The sequence below is a fragment of the Amblyraja radiata genome, chromosome 12, assembly GCF_010909765.2.
Source record: "Amblyraja radiata isolate CabotCenter1 chromosome 12, sAmbRad1.1.pri, whole genome shotgun sequence".
In the NCBI taxonomy this organism is placed as follows: domain Eukaryota; kingdom Metazoa; phylum Chordata; class Chondrichthyes; order Rajiformes; family Rajidae; genus Amblyraja; species Amblyraja radiata.
Window position 1 is genome coordinate 7,768,671 of NC_045967.1, and position 25,747 is coordinate 7,794,417.

The 25,747-nt window shown below is 44.1% G+C and overlaps 1 protein-coding gene across 7 annotated transcripts in view; it reads right to left on the reverse strand.

The window, feature by feature from the left end:
- The window catches only part of col4a5 (collagen type IV alpha 5 chain), a 256,174-nt gene that overhangs the window by 62,089 nt on the left and 168,338 nt on the right, over nucleotides 1-25,747 (reverse strand). For 6 of the 7 annotated variants that reach the window (XM_033030174.1, XM_033030172.1, XM_033030173.1 and 3 more), the window contains 8 exons: nucleotides 23,530-23,680; nucleotides 20,826-20,939; nucleotides 12,669-12,677; nucleotides 7,629-7,796; nucleotides 4,844-4,933; nucleotides 3,425-3,556; nucleotides 1,581-1,679; nucleotides 68-157 (listed from right to left, as the gene is read on the reverse strand). In XM_033030174.1, coding sequence (XP_032886065.1) covers nucleotides 68-157; nucleotides 1,581-1,679; nucleotides 3,425-3,556; nucleotides 4,844-4,933; nucleotides 7,629-7,796; nucleotides 12,669-12,677; nucleotides 20,826-20,939; nucleotides 23,530-23,680 — 853 coding nt within the window. The remainder of the gene's footprint in view (nucleotides 1-67; nucleotides 158-1,580; nucleotides 1,680-3,424; nucleotides 3,557-4,843; nucleotides 4,934-7,628; nucleotides 7,797-12,668; nucleotides 12,678-20,825; nucleotides 20,940-23,529; nucleotides 23,681-25,747) is intronic. The other variant, XM_033030176.1, reaches the window with a different exon arrangement.

Here is a 25,747-nt window from a genome sequence, read left to right on the forward strand (position 1 = left end):
GGCGCTCTATAAGTTGATTAGGAAAGGTGTTGTGTTAAATTGAAAACATAATTCCTTCCAAACTTACCTGGGAAACCCATTTCGCCCATTGGTCCTTTTGGTCCTGGTCTTCCTTCAGATCCAGGTTGTCCTGGGAGCCCGGGATCTCCTTTGATGCCTGTACAAATATTTTAAATTATTTTATCATTAATAAGTGATGTAGGAAATTCTGATACCAATTAGAAAGAGGAATAGTTTGTAATATGTTCAAGCCAAGAGCTTATGCGCTGGGAAAGTAGAATGGGATAAAATGCCAACATAATGAAGGGAACCTAAGGATGTTAGGAGAAGCAATAAATAGATTTATCAGCTGTAAATTCCACGTGTAACAAGAAATAAAGATGTCCTTTATTGCACTAATTTGTTAAGTAAATGGAATTGTTTTCTACTAACAGGAAACTGAAGGTTTCAACATTGATCAATGGTGAATTGTTTCAAAGGTGTAAAATGCACATGTAATGTAAATAGAGGTGTCCTTGATTGCACTCATTTGTTAGGGAAATGGCAGAATTGTTTTCTAATAACAGGAAACGGGAGGTTAAACACTGATCAATGATGAATTGTTTCAAAGATGTAAAATCCACATGTAACTAATGTGTCGTGAGAATATTGAAACGCTGTAGGTGCTGCGAATCTTTGAAACATTTTGAAGGTAGATAAAAATGGAGAAACTCAGCGGTTGAGGCAGCATCTATGGAGCAAAGGAAAAGGTAACGTTTCGGGTTGAGACCCTTCTCCAGATTGATGTGGGGGTGGGAAGAGGAAAGGAAGAGGCGGAGACAGTGGGCTGTGGGAGAGCTGGGAAAGGGAGGGGAAAGAGGGAGAAAGCAAGGAATACCTGAAATTGGAGAAGTCAATGTTCATACCGCTGGGGGGGGGTGAGTGAAAGCAGAGTTGCGGGATATAGAAGAGACCCTGGTGAGATCCTCATCTATAGTGGAAGAAGGGAACCTTTGAAACCTTTGAAACACTTTGGGTCACTTTAATTTCATGTTTCATGTATTTTGTGTTTTTTATGACTGTTGGCAGATCACTTTCCCTCCTGGGATAAATAAAGTTCTATCGTATCGTTCTCTCAGCGTGTTTCTCAGTGTGCACTGTTAAGGCCTTGAATAAACAGACTAGTTTGAGAAACTCACCAGTGCTCTGCGAGATGTTCTTTGTGTCTGTTTCTATTTGAGCCGTAATTAAGAGGGTAACCAAGCCCCACGTGAAATTCAGACTCATGGTACAGGTTATACACAAAATTCCTTTCAGCAATGGGTAATGCAATTAACCTCCCAGGCTATACAAACTTTCACCCTCAATGCAGTAAGAATCCCACACACTTGGCTACTGTAAACAACTAATGATCTAGCACCACAATATCTATGTAATAATATGCGGTGGGAACAAAATAAAATCAATCAGATAGGGACAGATAACACTTAACACAAATCCATAACAATAATCTCATCAACTTCAGCCTGGTAGACCGAATGGTCTTAAGACATCCCACATCTGCTTCTCCCAATCAATGCCACAGAGTTGGATGTCCTTACCTGAACCTCCTGGTAAACCTGGCAAACCATCTTGTCCTGGTCCTCCTGAATTGCCAGGTAAACCCGAGAAACCCTTTGGACCTGGCAGTCCAGGTGACCCTGAGAAAAAATAAAACATGTTTCACATGTACATCCTTCCTTGTAAGTGTTTATCTGACCAGACATTTCACCGTTTATCAAAATTAACCACATACTTGAGTAAAAATGTCAAGATGTGTATGAAAATTTTACTCTGCTTTAAAATGCACAATCTATTCACAAATATCATGTGCTTTTGTAATCATGTGAACTCAGATGGAATTGGTGCTTTTATATCCTTACATTAATATTCAGAGTAAAATAAATTAGAAGAACTGGAAAGCGGCCTTCCTTTATACTGACAATTAAAGATCCTCCATGCTTCTTGATCTCTCTTCTGTCAATTCCCTGGTGTTTGCTGCTAAACACTGGTTAACATTAACTATCAAAGATATTGAATCCCATTTCCAATAGAGTCATAGAGAGGTACAGCACGAAAACAGGCCTATCGGCCCACCTTGTCCATGCCGGCCAAGTTGGCACATTGGGCTATTTGTATGCATTTGGCCCACCAATATATCTGTCCAAATGTCTTTTAAAGATCATAATTGTATACGCATCTATAGCTGGCCATTGGCAGCTTTATCCAGATATGGACCATCTGAGTGCCAAAGTTGCCCCTGAGATCTCTCTGAAATCTCTCCCCTTTTAACTTATGCCCTCTGGTTTTAGAATCCTCCACCGTGGGATAAAGACTGCGAGTGTCCACCTCATCCATGCCTTTCATGATTTTATTCAGATGATAAATCTTAGCATCATACACTCCAAAGAAAAAAGTCCTGCCTATCTAACCACTCCCCAATAACTCAAGGCCTCAAGTCCAGGTAACATCCTGGTAAATCTCTTCTGCACCCCTTCCAAGTTGCAACCTCTTTTACAGTCATTCATCTAGGGATGCTTAAATGTTGGATATCAAATTGATGCACCACTGTTCCCACGAATGGACACAAATCTGGTACATCCAGTTGTCAGATCCTCGTTCTGATCTGAATATAATAAACCCACTTCAAGGACATAACCTAAACGCTTTGGTTTATTCGACTACCATTCCTTTACATCCTGGCAACATGTGCCCTCCGACCTTTCTGGCTCGTAGTAACACGTGATACATTTAAAAACATCATCAGTTACCGTGACGCCAGTGTTACAGACTTTCTGATGACAGAAGGCCCGCAAATTATTATTGCAATCTTAATAAGCATAGGAATAAGACAGAGGCGATTTAATGTCACTACCATTATCTGTTGCCATCTTATGCCCCTGTCCCACTTAGGAAACCTGAACGGAAACCTCTGGAGACTTTGCGCCCCGCCCAAGGTTTCCGTGCGGTTCCCAGAGGTTCCGGAGGTTTTTGTCAGAAGGTCTTACCTTCCACTACCTGGAACCTCCGGCAACCACCTGCAAGCTCCGGCAACCACCTTCAACTAGCATCGCAACGGGCTTAGACTAAAAAATTACCGATTTTTAAAACGGCAACCTATTTTTGGTCGCGGCCGGTTTTGAATTTTTTGAAATAATCGCCGGAACATAGAAGAAGTGGAAACCACTTTCAACCATTAGGGAGACTGACAAAAACCTCCGGGAACCGCACGGAAACCTTGGTGCAAAATTTCCAGAGCTTTCCGTTCAGGTCTCCTAAGTGGGACAGGGGCATAAACTCCTTCCATCTCTTTGCAGCTACACTGAAGTCACCATGAATCATGCATGACAACATAATGGAGACGTGTTAAGTTCCCATAGTTTCTCCACAAGAATTGTTGACATACCTGGAAATCCGGGCTCTCCTTTCAGTCCTGGTTGAAAGTCTCCTGGAAGACCTGGCAATCCAAAATCACCTTTACCGCCTTTAGCTCCACTGCCACCTGGACCTCCAGGACCACCTGGGAATCCTTCATTACCTGGGGTGGGTAGAAACAAAATAAATAAATAAATAAAATGACTCCGAGATGGTGACATTCATTTTCTGCCCATTAGCCACTGATCATTTTCAACCCGAACCTCCAGAATCGTGCAGTAAATCTGCCAATGTGTATTAAGCCAAAGTGAATGGAAAAATTAGTGAAAATCAAAAGGGAGATTGAAACTTTATCCACTGTCCATTCTAAATGGAGGGGGGATCTTATAGAAACATATAAAACTATTAAAGGACTGGACAAGCTAGATGCAGGGAAGATGTTCCCAATGTTGGGCGAGTCCAGAACCTGGGGCCACAGTCTTAGAATAAAGGGGAGGCCATTTAAGACTGAGGTGAAAAAAAACTATTTCACCTAGAGTTGTGAATTTGTGGAATTCCCTGCCACAGAGGGCAGTGGAGGCCAAATCACTGGATGGATTTAAGAGAGAGTTAGATAGATTTCTATGGGCTAGTGGAATCAAGGGATATGGGGAGAAGGCAGGCACGGGTTATTGATTGGGGACGATCAGCCATGATCACAATGAATGGCGGTGCTGGCTCAAAGGGCTGAATGGCCTCCTCCTGAACCTATTTTCTATGTTTCTATGTAAATTTCCACCAATATTGCCAGGATCTATCTGTTGCAGTGTCTCGATTCCACTTAATATACATTACCATTGAGTGAATAGAGTTGAGGCTGAGAACAGTGTAGTCATAAGTGTATACACATAGCATAGTTGGTGTTACACATTGGAGTTGATTTTCTAGGCAAGTCAATTGTTTCCATAGTGTTGATAACCAATCCAACAATTGGGAATAACAGTGGCAAAAACATGCCGGATCTCAACTGAACCCTGGTAGTCAGCTGTTCAACGGTTCAATGGTCTCATTTACAAGCTAACAATCAAATGAAGCGATGAGGGGGACTGGCAGTGATGCTGGGAAGCGGGGAACAAATTTGATGCCAGGATAGACACAAAAAGCTGGAGCAACTCAGCGGGACAGGCAGCATCTCTGGAGAGGTGGAATGGGTGATGTTTTGGGTCGAGGCCCTTCTTCAGACCAGGAGCATGTTGTTGGCAGTAGAATGTTGTGCAAAACTAAAATGGGGGTTGAGGGAGTGTGGGAACTAAAAGTCCTGCAGCTGCCAAACACAGAACAAGCGTAGAAATTGAATGATTTTTAGTTTTACATATCCACCACCAAATTTCTGGCAACTGAGGCAAATCTCCACCGGAAGTTCCCCCGACTATGTGGCGCTGAGGCCGGGTGTGGCTTTAGTTACACTTACCTTTCGGTCCTTGAAAGCCAGGGCCTCCAGGAGGACCAGGGCCTCCAGCAGGACCAGGTGTTCCCATCACACCCATATCACCCTTTGGACCTGTGGAGAAAGTACAGATTGGGAATGAAACTACTGAACACTGCCCACTAATCTGTCAAGTTGCATCTCGGCATATAAACAATCTCCACTAACGTACCTCTTTTCAACTTTCATCCTTCTGTGTTTATGCTCGTTCTCCTTAAGTCAATAGTTAAATGGGACCATTTGTATATTGAGTTGAGTTTATATTGAGCATGGGAATAAATATATAAACGTCTAAATATTATAAATGTCAGGCTTAACCTATACAACCCTTCTCTGCTCAGTAACCTGCTCATTCCAGATATTATTAGGCCAGCAAACCTACTCTGAATTATTTTCCAAAATATTAGCATCCTTCCTTAAATAAGGAGACCACAATTGACATTATACTCTGGAAGTGGTTCCAATATAATTTAAGCACAAACCTCCTACTTTTAGATAATATTAGATAATAGGCTTTGCTTCATATTTTTCTTGCAGAAATAGAGAATTTCATATGGTATTTTCCCACATTACACTTAATTTGCCAATATATTGAGCATGAAAGTTTCTCAGGAATTAGAAAATCACATTTTTTAACATGTGAAAGCTTCATCAATACACATAGGAGATAAATCAATAGCACTGTCCCTCTGCCTCCAATATTTGTGCTTCATATAATTTGTACAGGTACCGAACATTTCAACAAAAGGAAAGCACCTGCTATTTATATGCAGATTTGCTTTCAACTATTGAACATCTGAATACCTGAGATTTTTGCAAATATTTGAGATGCTCTTGATATTAATGAACAGTCATTATGTTTCATACAATTTACATTTTAGGAGTTGTTCCCATCTTGTGAATCATCGGTGAACGTACTGAGAGATATTTTACACAACCTGTGCCTCAGTGGTTAGCACTGATTCAGAAGGTCATGGAACTCAGATCCACACCAAAGATCTGAGCTCAATCATCTTGGCTAATGCTTGCTGAATGTGCCGTCTTTTCTTTGAAATGTTAGACCAGGTCCTCATTTATTCTCATGTAGAGATGAAAGATCTGGTGATATTATTTTTTTTAAATGAAGAATTATTCTTCAATCGAGGTGTATAGATTACCTAGTCAACACCATTTTCTGAAGCTCCAGTTGCCCAAGTTTGTTGCTGTGTTTCTTACCTTATGTGAATTACCACATAATACTGTAAAAGCTTGCTTAAGGTGGAAAACGTACTGTAGAACACACAGTGTTTATCTTAAAAGGAGTCATACATTATGTACCACTGATTGCTGGGTCTGGTTAAAAGGTCCATGTTATGTTATGTTATATTATAGTTATGTTATATATGTTATATAACATAATACTATGGTATGTTATAGGGTCTATGTTTCAAAGGACTGGAAAGTTCACAGTAATTTGAAAAGCTATTCTAATCCTTGTCAGGAAATGTCTTCATCCCTGATACACACACCTAAATGTGTTGCTTGATGTGTCTATCTTCCTGTATATTGTCCAATTCCTTTAACCCTCCTCAACAGTCCCTCCCTACTGCTCAGCCTACCCATTCGTAAGATCATAAGTGATAGGAGTAGAATTAGGCCATTTGCCCCATCAAGTCCACTCCGCCATTCAATCATGGCTGACCCATCTCTCCCTCCTAACCCCATTCTCCTGCCTTCTCCCCATAACCTCTGACACCAGCACAACCCAGGACAACAAATAATTTATACAAATGTTAATTGGGAGCAGGATGAGGTCATTCAGCCCATCAAACCTTTCCCAGTATTCAACAAAGTCATGCAGATCTGATTGTAATCTCAAATCTGCATTCTTATCCATCGTCAGAAACATCTCATTCTCTTCCTTACATTTCTATACTTCTGCCTTGAAAATGGTCAAAGATTCCAATTCCACTATACTTTGAGGAAGGCTTCCAAACACCGAATTTACTCTCTGAGTGCAGAATCTTTCCCATGCCTCTCTTTTAAGTGGGCCCTTTGCTTTTTACATTACCAACTCCAGGTTCTAGATTCTCACTGGAAGAAGCCTTCTCTCCACACCCAGCCTGCCATGACTGTTCAGCATTTTATAAACGTCGGGCTTTAACCTCCACAACCCTTCTATGCTCGGTAACCTGCTCATTCCAGGTATTATTAGGCCAGCAAATCTTCTCTGAATTATTTTCCAAAATATTAGCATCCTTCCTTAAATAAGGAGACCACAATTGTCATTATACTCCAGAAGTGGTTCCAATATAATTGAAGCACAAACCTCCTACTTTTAGATAAATGTTAGATAATAGGCTTTGCTTTGTATTTTTCTTGCAGAAATTGAGAATTTCATATGGTATTTTCCCATGTTACACTTAATTTGCCACTCACTTAACCTATCTCTATCCTATTATAGTCTCATGATGTCTGCTTCATAACTTTCCTACCTATCTCTGCATCATCAGCAAAGTTTAGCAAACATACACTCCAAACGTTTTTTTACTGTAAGGTTTAGAGGATGTCATGAGTGAGATGAGGAAGGAAATATTTTTTTACACCCTTCTCTCATGATAGCAAAGGCCCACCCCTCCCTAATAAATGAAACATTGATTAGGCAGTGGAACAATAAAACAAAATGAATGATTTCAGTAATAGACGTTCTTCCTGGTATGCATCTCGTGGAAAGACTGCTTGGAATTTATTTGCAAAGTCCTATATGTCACGGATTCCACATAGGTCTTACCTGGTGGACCTGGGTGCCCATCTCTTGCCGGTTGACCTGGAGGACCTCGGGGACCTGGTTGACCTGAACCGCCTGGTAACCCTGGATGTCCTTTATCTCCAGCAGGGCCAGGAATATCCAAGCCTGGAGGACCAGGGTCTCCCTTGTCACCAAACTGGCCTGGTGATCCTAGTTTACATCAAGGAAACAGATTATCAACAACAAATTCAGGAAATGGTACTTGCGGATTCAAAATTTCAAACCAACGATATTTTTCAAACCATTTTCTTTGCTAACTGGTTCTTTCTTATGTACACTGATCTCATCTTCATCCTTATTTATTACTGTTTGTCTGGAGGTGGTAGCTTCTGCATTCTTGCATTGATGTTCTATGCAACTAACTCAGGACTGCAATAATTTTGTCTTTATACAAATGTTTGATAAATGGTGTTAAACAGTAAATGTTTTGTTAATAAAGACTCAATTTCACACATAAAGTAGGGAAACAAAAGTTGAAACAAACCAACAATACTGCAGTGTTAATAACTCTTTGACCTGTGTTCAAACCTTCCTTTAGATATTAATAGGACCACCAAATTTACCAAAGCAAATCATAAAATCAATTAGCATCTTTAATATTTTGACAGTTTCTATGCACATGTGTGAAGATATGTACAGAAATAACTTTCTTTCATTTAGTTTGATATGGAAAAATGCCTACATATGTTTATTTCCACCAGACAGTAATATAAATAGTGATCAAAAGGGAACTGCAGATGCTGGAATATCGAAGGTACACAAAATTGCTGGAGGAACTCAGCGGGTGCAGCAGCATCTATGGAGCGAAGGAAATAGGCGACGTTTCGGGCCGAAACCCTATAAATAGTGAACCCCCTTCCCCACACAGAAATTTGATTTAAATGGAGAGGCAAATCTGTGAAAACCTGACAAATATTTGTGTGATAATAACCTGTTTTCTCTTGGTTCCACTCGAGTGTTGTTGATCAAGCATTACTATTGCAGTATTGATCAAACAACTCACACATTGATCACTTTGCCCTATCATTATTCGTTGAGCAATCAGACTGGAAAGAAGGACTCAAACCGAAACGTAGCCTATTCCTTTTCGCCAGAGATGCTGCCTGACCTGCTGAGCTACTCTAGCATTTGTATCTATTTTGTGGTACAGGTGCACAACCTTTTATCCGAAATTCCAAATAACGAAAAGCTCCAAATAGCGGACATTTTTTCGGTCCTTGAAGAAAGGTCCTTGAAGACGTTCACCGAGGGCGGCCCGCAGAGGTGACAGCGGAACCTCCGGTCTGTCCTCGAAGAAAGGGGAACTAAATCTCCATTCATAAAAGAGAAGGTGAGGGTATATTGCGCGGGAGGGTTAATAATTGACAATCTGCTGCTGCCTGCCCGCTGAGTTAAAAAGTTCCCACGGTAGACTCACGATACACAGTGTATCGTGAGTCTTGCGTGGGAACTTTTTAACTCAGCGGGCAGGCAGAAGCAGATTGTCGCTCCCTTCAGTTTCACCCCACCTACACCCCTCTGCTTCCCGGCCATGTGTGTGACCCCTTCCCTCCCCTCTCCAGCTCCCCGCCCATTGCACCGGCGCGGGGGCTTTGCACTGTCTTCACGTCGGCAATGCCAGCAGGTCAGTGCCAGTCACCGGAGACGTCAGGACCAACGGGACACCGACCCCCAGGCCCACTGCAAGCATGGAGATCCCAGAGACCCACAGCCAGCAGCAGCCCAGCCCCGTTCCAACTCCAGAGGAAAACTGCGAACTGGCCGGAGACGTCAGGACCACCAGAAGCCGTTCCCCGATGGACCGCTATGGCGACAAGTGGCAGTTCGCCCACAGCCCGAGCTGTGCCCCCTCATCGGGACACCGACCCCCAGGCCCACTGCAAGCACGGAGATCCCAGATCAGCAACTCCAGCCCATTGCACCGGCGCGGGGGCTTTGCACTGTCTTCACGTCGGCGATGCCAGCAGGTCAGTGCCAGTCACCGGAGATGTCAGGACCAACGGGACACCGACCCCCAGGCCCACTGCAAGCACGGAGATCCCAGAGACCCACAGCCAGCAGCAGCCCAGCCCCGTTCCAACTCCAGAGGAACATGCTCCCCGTAGGGACAGAAGCTGATGGTGTGCAAGGTACGTCTTGTTCTTGGGGTGGCGGATGAGGGGGCGCAGCTCGGGCTGTGGGCGAACTGCCACTTGTCGCTGTAGCGGCCCATCGGGGAGCGGGTTCCTGTTGGTCCTGACGTCTCCGGCCACCCCCCTGGACAGGAGCTGAGAGACGTCAGGACCACCAGAAGCCGCTCCCCGATGGGCCGCTACGGCGACAAGTGGCAGTTCGCCCACAGCTCGAGCTGCGCCCCCTCATCGGGACACCGACCCCCAGGCCCACTGCAAGCACGGAGATCCCAGATCAGCAACTCCAGCCCAGCTCCGCTCCAACTCCAGAGGAACACGTAGGGGCAGAAGCTGATGGTGTGCAAGGTACGTCTTGTTCTTGGGGTGGCGCAGCTCGGGCTGTGGGCGAACTGCCACTTGTCGCCGTAGCGGCCCATCGGGAGCGGATTCCTCTGGAGTTGGAGGGACAGGGAAACACAGCGGCTTTTGAGAATGGTGGGCAATCACTTCCAAAGTTCTGCCCACACAGTCAGTACACCTCTCCTACACTTGTCTCCCGCACTAAGATCATCTCGCAGAGAATGATCCCAGCCTAACCCTCCCTATTCTCTCCTATTCTGCAAAAAAACTACATTGAAGATTCAAACTCGCGATCGAGTAACTGCCGGGATCGAGGCGCAAACTCGCGACCTTGCGGATATGAGCCGAGCACTCTACCACTGAGCCAGCCGTTAAAATCTACGCTAAAAATCTTCCATTCCGAGAACCGAAAAATTCCGAATTACGAAAAGTGTCTGGTCCCAAGGCTTTCGGATAAAAGGTTGTGCACCTGTAATATCATATGGTTAAGGGCACTATAACTTTGTAAATTCCACACTTATGTGTTCTGTACGAAATACCAGGGGTATTCAATTCCTTGAACATGTATTCTTTGAGTAGTTTTAGAAAGAAAATAAATCCTGAAATATTTAGACTGACCCTAAACATTGCCTATCTTTTTCTATTTATTTAAAGAGGACTAGAGTACAATAAAAGGATGTAATGCTGAGGCTGTATAAGATGCTGGCTAGTGTTTGGGTCAGGCTGCATTTGGAGTAATGTGAGCAATTTTGAGCACCATATCTGAGGAAGGATGTGCTGGCTCTGGAGAGGGTCCAGAGCAGGTTTACACGAATGATCCCAGGAATGAGGAGGTTATCATATGATGAGCGTTTGATGGCGCTGGGCGTGTACTCGCTGGAGTTTAGAAGGATTATAGGGGACCTCATTGAAACTTATCAAACAGTGAAAGGTTTGGATAGAGTGATGTCGAGTTGTTTCCACTAGTGGAAGAGTTTAGGACCAGAGGTCATGGCCTCAGAATTAAAGGACGTTCCTTTAGGAAGGAGATGATGAGCAAGTTCTTTAGTCAGAGGGTGGTGAATCTGTGGAATTCTTCGCCACAGAAGACGGTGGAGGCCAAGTAATTTAGGGTAATTTGATGGGCAGGAGACATCTAACTCGTTTGACGGCACTGGGTCTGTACTCACAGGAGTTTAGAAGGATGAGGGGCGACCTCATTGAAACTTACCGAATAGTGAAAGGCCTGGATAGGGTGGATGTGGAGAAGATGTTTCTACTAGTGGGAGAATCCAAGGCCAGAGGTCCTAGCTTCAGAATTAAAGGGCATTCCATTAGGATGGAGATGAGGAGGAATTTTTGTGAATCTGTGGAATTCATTGCCACAGAAGGTTGTGAAGGTCATGAATGGATATTTTTAAGGCAGGGATAGATAGATTCTGATTAGTACGGGTGTCAGGGGTTGTGGGGATATGGTAGGAGAATGGGGTTAGGGGGGAGAGATAGACCAGGCATGATTGAATGGTGGAGTAGACTTGTTGGGCCAAATGGCCTAATTCTGCTCCTATCTCTTCTGACCTCTCCCTCCATAGATGCTGCCTGACTCACTGAGTTACCCTACTATGTATTTCACTCATCCTGCCTTTATTTAGTAAAGAAAGAACAGCTAACATTTGATGTGAAGTAAATCCTCTTTTTGATATTCCTTTCGAACACCGGAACATGTTTAGAGTCACAAAGCTCCATAGAGCATGGAAACTGGCTCTTCAGCCCAAATTGTCCATGCCGGCCAAGATGAGTAACCAAGCTAGTCCTACTTGCCTGCGCCTGATCCATATCCCTCCAACCATTCCTATCCGTGCTTCAGACCAAAAATGTCTGCTTAACTGTTGTAATTGTACCTGCCTCTGCAGCTTTGTTCAGCAGCTCGTTCTCTGTGCCTCTCGGATTCCTTTAAAATCTTTCCCCTCTCACCTTAAAATCTACGGCTTCTAGTGTTCGACTTGCCTGCCCTGGGTGAAAAAACTGCGGTCCTTCACCTTATTTATGCCCCTCATTATTTTATATGCCTCCATGAGGCCACCACTTAGCCTCCTACTGCTCCAGGGAAAAACGACCGAGCCTATCCAGCCTCTCTTAAAGCCATTCAGACCCGAGAACATTCTTGTAAATCGTTTTGAAACCTTTTTAATTTAAAAACAAATTTTGTTTGTCATAATGCAAGTTATCAGTGTTATTCATTGTATTATTTGTCACATCTTTGAGGCAGGGACAGGAGAGGTATTTCCTGGTTGTGGGGTATGGGGTATAACCAGACCACTGTTGGGCTCTGGTTTTCTCTACAATCCAAACAATATGCATTAGCTCCAATGTTATGCAAGAATAATGGTGACTAGTTATTCATGCAGAGAAATGTACTCCAGAAATGTTGTTTCTTGGAACTCAAGGGACCAGCTGAGAGAAAGAAAAGCTGTTCAAAGGATTACAGAACAAGATGCCTACGACGATAGGTCAATGTTCCCGCAAAAAGAAAACTTTCATTAAACCACAGCCAAGCAATTGTTGCAAGTACCTTTTGGACCTGAAGGGGATCAAGGTTCACCATATTGAAGTCGTCAGGGAGACGTGAGCCACCAAGCAGTTACAAGTTGCATATGAGAGGAATGCCAGTCATTGGTTAGACAAAGAAACCAAGAACAATGTCCAACAATGTAAAATACAGGTTAATCAAACATTTTATGCTTCTGCAATTGATTAAAGAAAATTAAATAAATCCCAAGGTTCAATATTGGTGTTGTCGTTTGGAATAACCTTGATCGAATGGCCCTGAATTTCAAAACCACTTCGATGGCAACATTTTACCGTTCGTTGTCACAAGCACAGTGTGCGGTGGCTTCTCAATCACTGACAGTGGCCAAATTCATTATTTTTGTAAAATACCCTGTTGCATTTGGAAAGTTGGCTGCCAAATTCTTTATGTTAAAGTATTTACAAAATAACAAATGACTGGAAGGACTGTTTAATTTAGTCATGTTAATACATGGTGACCATGACACAAGGAGGAGCGCCCAATCTGCTTTTGGAAAATTCCATGGGAACCGTTAACATCTTCCCGGAAAAATAGTTGAGGTTCAAATTAAAGTCTGATTCAATAGATAGCAAATGCATTGCTGAAGAAGGGTCTCGACCCAAAACGTCGCCTATTCCTTCGCTCCACAGATGCTGCCTCACCCGCTGAGTTTCCCAGCTTTTTTGTCTACCATTGATGAAGTGATAGGCAGTTTCATGAATGCACACTTCTGGTGAGGAGTCACATCCAGTGGGAAAGTGTTTCATGAAAAAAAAATAATCTCATTTTTTGGTCTTTCAAAGTCAAATGCAAGTGATGTCAAGGAATCATCCATAGAAATGTACCTCCTCAAAAACCAAAAATGCATTAAATTTGGAAGTCTAGGTTAATGGCCAAGCATATTGCACAGAGTATCATTTAGACTGAACAGAATTTGAAATAAAAATGAGGTAGTGAATGGGTGATAACAAGATGGAGGCCTTGCAAAGTAATTAATGGCACAGCAAGGTGACTGCTTCCAAAGTTTGGAGATCCCAGGCAAGGATAAGAAAGGCAGGTGGGACTAGTGTAGCTGGGACATGTTGGTCGGTGTGGACAAGTTGGGCCGAAGGGTGTGTTTCCACGCCATATCACTCTATAGAAACATAGAAAATAGGTGCAGGAGGAGGTCATTCGGCCCTGCGATCGTGGCTGATCGTCCCCAATCAATAACCCGTGTCTGCCTTCTCCCCATATCCCTTGATCCCACTAGCCCCTAGAGCTCTAGGACTATGATTGAGTTGGTGTGAGAATATAATTGGAGTAAGAGTGTGTGGTATAGAGATCTGGATGAAAGTAGAAAACAAAGAGGCACATCAGACAAATGACAAGGAGAGTGAAGAAGAACTTGTTGGAGACTAGAACCAACAAAATGACCAACTCCAATGTATAAACGTCACCATCTTTCTGTTCTTTTGTCACTTCCCTTTCTCCCAGCTCACATCAACTGCTGAAAGAAAGGAAGCATGAAGAGACTCTCTGGTGTAGTTCTGCTTTATAAATGAGTTGGTGTTTGTGGATGGCTTGAGAAAAATACCAGCCAACACCCACTAACTTTCCAAGTTACCACCAAGACCCTAATTCCCTTACAAACACCACTGTCTTGCCAAGAACAAGAATTGCAATAATGGATGTCCTGGACAGCTCTAATTCTACCAGAAGCTAGATACAAAAAGCTGGAGTAGCTCAGAGGGACAGGTAGCATCTCTGGAGAGAAGGAATGGGTGACGTTTCAGGTCGAGACCCTTCTTCAGACTCGAAACGTCACCCATTCCTTCTCTCCAGAGATGCTGTCTGTCCAGCTGAGTTACTCCAACTTATTGCGTCTATCTTTGGTTTAAACCAGCATCTGAAGTTCCTTCCTACACATCTACTTCTACCAGGTTTTGCATGAAATCTGGCTTTTCAGTTGATGAATATTTCTGGGGGTAGGAAGGGGGAGGAGAGCACGGCTGGGCGGAATTTCACTGCACAGAGAAACTACTGAGAGATCCTACCATGTTCAGTCATCAACTGGTGAACAGCATCACCAGTGCAATTCAATAACCTCTGGGTACAAAAAGCCATCCACCAACATACACCAGTATTGGTACTTGACATTTTTTCCACCAGTGAGGAGATAAGCGACAAATCAACAGGGAAAAAGAAAAGCAACCACTGGTCATGCTCTACATGCATATAATATTTAAACTGGTTAGTAGTGCTTTAAACAATCAAATGAAAACTTGCATCCATTATTCTTGCAGTGTAAAGGGCCGGTCCCACCAGCATGCGACTCCATGCGGCAAGCGCGACCTAACGTGGTCGCTTGAGCCGTACGGCCTCGCGGGGCCAGTCCCACTTCGATCGCCGGAGCCGTATGGAGTTGTGCGGAGCTGGTCCTGACATCGCGTGGGGCTCCGAAAAACTGACCGTGTTCAAAAATTCTGCGCGGCAACGGCCTGCCGGCCCGCAGCCACCTCGACGCCGTACGCACCGCCTCGATGGGCATGTGCAGCGTCTTGACACCGTACGTCATGCGCGAACTTCCCGCGGGCTTTGCTCGAACTTCATGTCACTCACTCGACCTCCGTGCGGCCCCCGCTTCTGGTTTGGTCGCGCTAGCTGCATGCAGGCGCATGCTGGTGGGACCGGCCCTGTACGGGGATCACTCGACCTCCGCGCGGTCCCCGCTTTCGGTTTGGTCCCGCTTGCCCCATGCAGGTCGCATGCTCGTGGGACAGGCCCTTAAAGAGCATTCAGGATTATAAGGAAAGGCCCATTCTTTCTTCAATTTGGAAGAGAAATAAACTGGGCAACTGATTGGCAATTCTTGCTCTCATTGCAGATTCTACAGCTGTGAGTCAATCATGTCATTCCAACAAATGAACTGAACATTCACTCCACATTCTAAGAACATCTCCCTACCGTGTCTATGAGTCACAGCTGATTGTGTGTGGGAATCTCTAACATGCACAAACTTTGCACGTGGATAACAATCTGATTTTGGCACAACCGATTTGAATCATGCAGTGACAAGCAAATATCAGTGATTACAAATGACATGGAAATTAGCACTGACTTTCCTGTTTGGCAAATCTTCTTTGTGTATTCGTACATGTTTTTACAGACCTGTACTCTACAAATACTATGACACGGGTGAATCCCATGCACAATTTTGTGATGCTAAAAGCCCCTCCAACACAGATAAAGGGTTTGCCAAACAAGTTTGTATGTCAGAGCCAACTTCATACAACTTACCTGAACCATTTTAACTCCTAAAAGCTGGAAGCACATTCTCAGCAGAGTGTGAAAATGAAATTAACAAATTAAATTACCCCATATAAATAACCTGGGTAATCCCAAATTAAATCCCAATACACCCAAAGTAAAAAGTCAGATTTCTCACAGTTTTGGACAAGTGTGCTGGTTCAGTCCCCAGGTTTGGTATTCATTCAGAATAATGGTCACAGATTTTGGACATTTTGTGTTTTATGACTGTTGGCTGATCAATATCCCTCCTGGGATAAATAAAGTTCCATCGTATTGTATCGTATCGTATCATATGGTATTTGGTATTTGTGTTTTCCACATTGCATTCAAGCTTCACCTACAGACCAGTTTTACAAGTGGCCGCTGGCAGTGGGAGATCAATTAACGGGAATGAGTGAGAGAAGGTGTGAGATATAAACCTCAGCTACAAGTGTAAGAGTGCTAGACAGGGCGGCATGCTGGTGTAGAGGGTAGAGTTGCAGCCTTACAGCTCCGGACACCTGGGTTCGATCCTGACTATGGGTGCTTGTCTGTATGGAGTTTGTACATTCTCCCCGTGACCTTGTTGGTTCTCTCCGAGATCTTCGGTTTCCTCTCACATACCAAAGATGCACAGGTTTGTAGATTAATTGGCTTGGCATAAATGTAAATTGTCCCTAGTGTGCGTAGGATAGTGTTATTGTGCTGGGATCGCTGGTCGGTGGGTTTCCGTGCTGTATCTCTAAACTAAACAAAAAAAACTAAAATGGGGATCATCACACCAAAAGGAACCTTTTTACTCATTCCTCTTTTGGTTAACTGTAGCGTTTCTTAGGGGCTTTCCAACAGAAGGGAAATAACTAATTTTAATTTGCTGCTCAGCAGGAGATTGGCAGCCTGCAGAATTGAACTTCCCTTGATGTTGGCTGCGCTGAGTAGATCCCAAGACCCACAAGTTATGCTACAGTCACTAATTTGTCCCATGTGAATGGACTGTCCATACATGGGCATGACAAATGGCAGGGATCAAAGGTGGTATGTGATCACAATGGAAATTCTTGGGTGATAGCCTGTGGATTTGTGGGTCTACTTTCCTTGTGGGAAAATGCCTAAATAGTAGTATATGATGTGGTCAGCTAATGCTGGACAAGTTGAGCAGATAGACAACTTAAAATGACTAAATAAAAATAGATGCTACTGGAAATACTCAGTGACTTTGAAACAACCTGCCTACTTTGAACAAGTTCTCACACTGCAAAATCTCCTACAAGTGTAAGAGTAGGCCTACTTTGAAGAAGTTCTCACTCCATGGCCAGAGTGAGGCCCACCGTAAATTGGAGGAGCAGCACCTCATATTTTGCTTGGGCAGTTTACACCCCAGGGGTATGAACGTGTGTGTGGCGGCGCGACTCGTTGCAGCGGCTCCTACAGCCTGTCTGTCTTTTTTTATTTTTTGTCTAGTTAAATGTAGTGTTTGGTGTTTTTTAAATACTGGTTTTTAAATGTGTATATGTGGGGGGCGGGGGGGGGGGGGGGGAGGGGGAAACCGTTTTAAATCTCTTCCCTGTCCGGGAGACCCGACCTTTTCCCTGTCGGGTCTCCGTTGTCGTTGGGGCCTAGCACCGTGGAGCGGCCTCCAACCTGAACGACCCGGGGGCTCGGGAGACTGCGCTGCGGACTACTCACCATCGTGGGGCTGGCCGGCCTCGGAACGTGGGGAGCGGTGGTGACTCGCTGCTGCGACTCGACTCCTGGGGCTCGGAGGCTCCAGCAACGCAGCCGCAGGTCCGGTGGACTGTCGGGACATCGGGAGCTCGCGGGTCCGGGGGGAGTGAGAGAGAGACCGCTTCCCGGAGCTCCCGCAACGCGACTTCTCCAGCCCGTGTCGTGGGGTTGGAACGACCCGGAGCGGGGAAGTACATCACCCGGCATGGCTTCATGGCCGTGGGACATTCCAGCGCCCGCCGGGGGCTCCAACTTCGAGACTTCTAGACCGGGAGCGGGGCCGTAAATCGCCTGGCACGGCCTAAAATGGCCGTGGGACTTAGCATCGCCCGCCTGGGGCTTGGACATCGGGAGAGACATGGAGAGCAGGGGAGAGAAAAGACTTTTGCCTTCCATCACAGTGGGTTCACTGTGATGGATGTTTGTGTGAACTTAATTGTGTGTATGTCTGTAGGACATTGTTTTTGTTTGTATGGCTGTGGAAACAAAATTTCGTTTGAGTCTCACTGGGGCTCAAATGACAATAAATTTGTATTGTATATTGTAACATTGACCTCCAATTTCAGGTAGTCCCTGCTTTCTCCTCCCCTTCCCAGCTCTCCCTCAGCCCACTGTCTCCGCCTCTTCCTTTCTTCTTCCCGCCGCCCCCCACGCTCACATCAGTCTGAAGAAGGGTCTCAACCTGAAACGCCGCCTATTTCCTTCGCTCCATAGATGCTGCCTCACCCGCGGAGTTTCTCCAACATTTGTGTCTACCTTGAAACAACCTGATGTCGTTTATGCAATTTATGATTCAAGATTGAAGAGATTCGAGAGAATCCTGCATCATACAGAAACTTTTGTTGTGTTGTCCAACTTTCAGCGAAAAGTTATTTAAAACAATATGAAAATGTTTTCTACTAAAGCCCCTGTCCCACTTAGGAGACCTAAACAGCAACCTCTAGTGACCTTGCCCGCCACCCAAAAAAATATCAAGGTCGAGGTGACCTGCAACCTCCTGCCACCTCCCACGCAAATGTTGAAAACCTTCCTCGACTATGAAGAAAACCGGCTTTGACTAGAACTGCGACTAAAAAATGGTCGATTTTTAAAACGGCAACCTATTTTTAGTTGAGGCCAGTTTTAAACATGATGAAAAAATAGCAGCAACTTAGATGAAGCCTCGCCCACGCGGAAACCACTTTCGACCATTAGGGAGAGTGACCAAAATCTCCGATGACCTCATGGAAACCATGGGTGGCGGGCAAGGTCACCAGAGGTTGCTGTTTAGGTCTCCTAAATGGGACAGGGGCATACTGTAACCAGTCTAACTTTGATGTTTTCAATGCAGAACAGCTATGTTTCCTTTCATTTGCCATTAACTAAACAGGACTTTGAAATAACCTGATGTAAACAACTTTAGTTTATATAATTCATGGTCTTGAATCATTCGGACATATTTTTTATTTGGTTGGACAACCTTAGCAGGAAAGATCATTGCAAACCTATTGAAAAGTATCTTACGTACTGCAAATAATCTGATGTTTTGGGCCAGTGATTTGTCATCAGAACTGCCAAGCATGTTTTAAGTTGTGGGTAAGAGGGAGGTGCGGCAAGGACAAATATCTGTGATAGGGTGGAAACCAAGAGCAAATGAATGAGAGAAATCCAAGGGGTTGAAACAGGATGAGGGACGATGGGAATGGCTTGTTAAATGCTGACGAGGATGTGTGAATGGAAGAGAGAATAAAAGCAAAGAGCGAGAAAGATTATTGTGAGATGCAGAACACTGCAAATTCTGAAAAAGTTAACACACAGTATGGTTGAAATACTCATCAATGTCTGGCAGCATTTGGAAAGAGAAAAGCAGAGTAACTACCACAGCTTGATGACCTCTCATCAGTACTAACCAGTTCTACTGCAAACTGGATCGGCTGGGTATCTGAAATTGTTGAATGTGCCTGGTCAGATGACGGGATGCTGCTTCTCAGTTACACTAGGCTTGATTGGAATGCATCAAAGACAGAGGGAGAGTGGGATGGAGAATGGGTAGATTATGTTAAAAGGGAGTAAGCATAGGCAGAGATTGCTGAGTTAACTATGGATTTGCAAGGGAATTGTTCCTTTGACATGCTGGAAGGGTAGTGGTGAATCTGGTGCAGGCATCTCCATAAAGGTTGTGGAATTTATGGAGGACAATCTATTGCAGGTGGAGACCCATGGATTAGAAGATGAGGATAAGGAACTTCCATCATTGAATTCTCTCTCAAACATGGCAGAGGGAAATCGAAAATGTTAGGAAAAAGGAGGACATTTGGAAGCGCTGTTGCGGAAGGTGTTGTTGTGAGAATGGATATTATGGAGACAGAAATACTGTAAGAACAGAACGGAGTGCATAGGGAAACCAGGGTAGCGGGTGGTGCAGTCTGTGGGCTTACAATAGATAGTTTTCATATAGCTATTCAAGTTCAAGTTCAAGTTCAAGTGAGTTTATTGTCATGTGTCCCTGTATAGGACAATTAAATTCTTGCTTTGCTTAAGATGGATGGAGATAGTGAGATGGAGATAGAGAGAAGTTGACAAAGAGAAGGGTTAGAAATGGCTGAGGAAAGTGATTCTGGGGCTGTAGAAGGAAGATCTTCACAAGAAATGTCATCTCTAGGAGACAATGGCCTGGTGTTCTGGGTGGAGTCACTGTCCAGCAAGGGGAACAGATGGATGGTGGAGACCAGTTCTCTAGTTTCCACTCATGTCCACACATTTCTTCTGTTCTCTCCACCCCTTCCCTTTCTCAATAACTTAAAATATGTTTGAGTCCGAACTATTGCTTAGATATGTGCAAAGGTCATTGAGTTGAAATGCTAACTCCATTGATGCTGCCTGATTTGCAGTGTATTTCCAGCATTTTCTATTTTTATTTAAGATTTCCAATATCTGCACATTTTATTGCATTTTCTGCCTTGGAGAATTCTCCACTGCTGTAATCGAGTTCTCCATTATTCATGTTTCCTTTGTATTTTGCGCATTTACATTGGATCATTAGAGTGGTATATGTGTCAGGAAATGGCTGGTGACACCCAAGGAAATGATTGCAACGTTGGCTAGCAGTCAATGAATTGAACCGATGATGATAGCGTCAGGTATTCAGACCAGGCTGACCCCACCCCCACTCGATGGTAATCTTACCTGGTTGCCCCGGCAACCCAGGGGGGCCTTGTGGACCTGGGCGGCCTTGACCATTCCTTCCAGGTGTGCCTTGTGGACCAGGAGGACCCGGAGGGCCGTTGAAACCCGGATCGCCTGAGGAGGAGACGTAAAGGTTACAGAGCATTGTTTTACTCATGCAAACAGCCCATGTCGTTATACTTTGGCATCATGCATTTTCCCACTGATCTGAGTCGCCTTACAACTTCATTAGCCCCCGCTCACACAAGCAGACAACAACTGACAATTTTCTCTTTGAATTAGGTGATTTCTTTGAAGTTAGGATAAGCACAGCTGAAACATCTAGTGTAAAGTGCGAGGGCATTAACTTGTGACGATAGATTATCCTACCACCATATCTTTGCCCAGGGTGATTTTTTTAAATCTTCTTTGGCAAATTATTTTGATTCATATATGTGATCTGGATATATATACATGGAACATGTACACAAAAGTTCACAAAGTGCTGGGGTAATTCTTCAGCACGGTGGTGCAGCGGTAGAGTTGCTGCCTTACAGCGCCATTGACCCAGAATCGATCCCGACTACGGGTGCTGTCTGGAAGCCTGTGTAGGTTTTCTCCCGGTGCTCCAGTATCCTCCCACACTCCAAATTGGTTAATTGGCTTGGATAAATTATAAATTGTCCCTAGTGTGTGTAGGGTAGTGTTAATGTGTGGGGGTGGCTGTCAGCGAGGACTCAGTGGGCCGAAGGGCCTGTTTCTGGGCTGTATTTCTAAACTAAACTAATTCAATGGACAGACAGAATCTCGTGCAAAAAAGACACAAGATGCTGCCTGAGTTACTCCAGCACTTTGTGATCTGAATATATCTGGTTAGGCCAATATTCATTCCCCGTTGTAAATTGCCAAATTTAAATTGTTGCATTTTATAGAGAAGATAATCTCAGAGCACAGTAGGTAAAGGGAGATTCGTGGTGACGAAGGGGCAGCAATACAAGCTGAAGATAGCACAAAAAGCTGGAGTAACTTAGCGGGTCAGACAGCATTTCTGGAGAAAAGGAACAGGTGATGTTTGGGGTTGAGACCCTTGTTCAGTGAGAGTCAGGGGAAATGGAAACGTGAGACATAGAACAGATGAATGAAAGATATGCAAAAAAAGACTCTTTGAGTCTGAAGGTCTCAACCCGAAACGTCACCTATTCCTTTTCTCCAGAGATGCTGCCTGACCCACTGAGTTACTCCAGCTTTTTGAGTCTATCTTCGGTTTAACCCAGCATCCTACATAATAAAAGCTGAGTTATGACCTTGCACCTGGCTGATGGTAGAGTGTGCTGCCTTGCTGTGTTACCGAGAGAGGGTGTGGATGTTCAGGATGGTGAATGGGATGCCATTCGAGCAGCTGGCTTATCCTGGATGGTGTTGAGTCTATTAAGTGGTGCTGCGGCTGAACTTGCTCATGCAGGGGAGGAGTCCAGCACACTCCTGGCAAGCAGCACGGGCCACAGTCGGACCATGCAGATGACAGAGAAGCTTCGAGGGCATCAGCAGGTGAGCCGTTCTGCAGAGTACTCTGTCTCTGGATTGGCTCTTGGATCAACAGTGTTGATGGGTCAGAGCAACTTGGATTGCAAAGGAACAAAGCAATCATGCTCTACTGGATCCACAAATCTCATGTGTTTTCATCAGGCCAATCCTTTAATAGGCTACTTTTGGAAAGGATGGCAAGCAAGAGAAACAATGACAGAGGCCCCTGGACTCACTGCATTAAAGTTATCAAGGATACCACTTGGATCGTGATATTCCGTGCATCCAGCAGGAGACTCTGAGCCATGTAAAGAGAGGTTTGTACAAATGGTCAGAGAGTCAGTAATGCTGGGTGCAACCCAACCCTCTTCTTCAGCTGGTTCTGGCAGAATACACTTGGGAGAGGCAGAGCAATGCTCTGAAGAGCCAAAATTACCATCAGTATCAGGGAATCTAGACCTCCATCTCACAGAATGTGTCCCAATTATAATTGAAATAGCTGGGATACGGAAAAATCATTGTACTAGTTTCACAGTCGTCTTGTTGAATTCATTGTCAGTGACCCGTTTTCACCCAGCCCACAGCTAACACTTTGTCTGTTTTCTTTATCATCGTTAGACTTTTGCATTTCTTTCATTCATTTGTTCTATATCACCGTCTATATCTCTCATTTCCCTTTATCCCCTGACTCTCAGTCTGAAGAAGGGTCTCAACCCAAAATGTCACCTATTCCTTTTCTCCAAAGTTGCTGTCTGACAGGCTGAGTTACTCCAGCTTTTTGAGTCCATCTATGACTTCACACACATGGCTATTAACACCTCACAGAGAAGGCTGAAGGGTTTTGGGTTGGAGCTTGAGTCAGTGCTGGGCTCTTTGCTTCTCCTGTTTTCCAGTTGAGAGATAATGAATGTTGAGTGGAAAGGAAACTGGGAAAGGGCAAGGTCCTTTTGGCTAGTGATTTGGAATTAAAACCACAACATAAAAATTCATGAGTTAGTCCCACCTCCCTTTAGTGTGGGATGTTTGAACGCACAAGACCTGCTATGAAGCAAGCCACCACTTCAGACAAATGTAAAGTTAGTGTGCAAGCTTGTTCCAATTGATCAGAGAAAGACCGACTGTATACCCTTGTATAGTCTTCGTGTCCCCTTTACTAATATCCACAATACCGAATGAGATTCTTGCCGCACTTTAGACATACCTTTAGATCCTAATGTGCCATCTGCTCCTGGGCGACCTGATTGACCTGGTAATCCAGGAAATCCCAAATCACCTTTAGGTCCCGGCAGCCCACCATTCCCTGGAGAGCCAGGAGTACCTGGTGTTCCTGGAACTCCAAAGCCGGGATCACCCTGTGTGCAATTGGAATTAGTTACGTGGTTGCTCATAAGTCACTTATTATGTTTGATTATGACATTGTCAAAACATAAGCAATTATCTGCCAACACAATACATCAATATTGCTCAATATTGCTCAATACACCAGCATTGCTCAATATTCAGGTCTGTGAATGGGGATAGAATTAGAGAGAGGTCCATGGATGGGTCCTTGTCAATGGGACTAGGGTTTGCCCATTGTAATTGTCTACAGACATATAATAAAAGATCATCGAATTGCTGCCGCACTGTATGACCCAGGATCTCATGTATATGTGTTCAGCATCACTACATCCACTTGGGCATTGCCAACAATAGCTCTGGAACCAATCCCTGCACTATTAGTAGCAATGTTACAAAATTTTGAGATTTTAAAAATCGTCTGCAATTTATCCCATCAGATAAAGCATAAAAATAAGTTTAATTTGACACCTAATTCACTTTCATATCTTCAGTATTTAAAAGGTTATGGCCATTTTCATACTCGAAAATTAGCTTCATGTTCCCTATTGCTTTACCATTGACTTAACTCAAAAGCTGTGATCGAGGACAGTCAAAAGCCCATAACTTTCTTAAAAATTAAGAGAACTGAATGAAATTTTCAGTTATTATAGATTGAAGCATTCTGAAACAAGTATGAAACAATCTTACTTGGATGACCTGAAATTAAAGCATATAATTAGTTAGTTACCTAATTGTAGCTAATTACAAAATTCAATTACTAGATCTAAACATCTATCCATTTCTAAAGAAAAGGTTAACATTTTTTAATTGCCTAAGTGTCCAAATAACATTCACACTAGAATTCACATTATAACATAATTTTTAAATCTCATTGTCTTGAATTTATAGGCCAAATGGAAGGAATTTAATGTTTAATTTCCGTATATTAATGGGCATTTAAAACATCTTGAGAGTGGGTTTTTGTGGAACGCGATCGATTGGAACGTTGCGGTTGCGGTGAATTTGAACCACATATTGGCAGGAAAAACACTGCCGGTTCGTATGGGGCCAAAATCACATTTTCGCCAATTAAATTTGGATTAAAGTCATCCTAAGAATGAATGAATGAATCTCTTTATTGTCATTTCACATGGTACAACGAAATTTAAAAGTCAATCCCACGGTGCGATTCAAAAGAGCAATTTTAAATATATAAGAAAAGGTAAAAATATATACATATAAAAAAAAATTACAGATAAATAACAATAGCAGCTGAGGTAGAACCATTCAGTTGAATGTGAGTGTTATTACTTATTTTGCATTGTTAAGTTCACGTATGGCTATGGGGTAGAAGCTGTCTCTGAGTCTATTTGTGCGAGTTTATAAGACCTGTACCGTCTGCCAGAGGGCAGCAGGTGGAACAGGTTGTGTCCAGGGTGGGAAGGGTCCTTCAGGATGTTGGCTGCCCTGCCAAGGCAGCGAGAGCTGAAGATGTCCTTCAGGGAGGGCAGTGGGCAGCCAGTGATTTTTTGTGCGGTGTTGATGACCCTTTGAAGGGCTCTCCTGTCCGCTGCAGAGCAGCTGGCATACCATGTGGTTATACAGTATGCCAGTACACTCTCGATGGAGCAGCGGTAGAAGGACACCAGCAGCCTCTCCTCCAGGTTGTTTTTCCTGAGGATCCTCAGAAAGTAGAGCCGCTGCTGGGCCTCCTTGACTGCTGTGATGGTGTTTGTAGTCCAGGAGAGATCCTCTGTAATTTGTGTGCCCAGGAATCTGAAGTCTGAGACCCTTTCCACACAGTCCCCATTGATGAATAGGGGTTTGGGGGCTGCACTGTTCTTACGGAAGTCTATGATAATTTCCTTTGTTTTTGTGGTGTTTAGGATGAGGTTGTTGTCTGAACACCACGCTGCCAGCCTTTGGACTTCCTCCCTGTAGGCTGTCTCATCTCCTCCTGAGATACATCCAACCACAGTCGTGTCGTCCGCAAACTTGACGATGGTGTTGGTGGAGTGGGCGGGGGCACAATCGTGGGTGTAGAGGGCGTAGAGGAGGGGGCTCAACACACAGCCCTGTGGGGATCCGGTGCTGAGTGT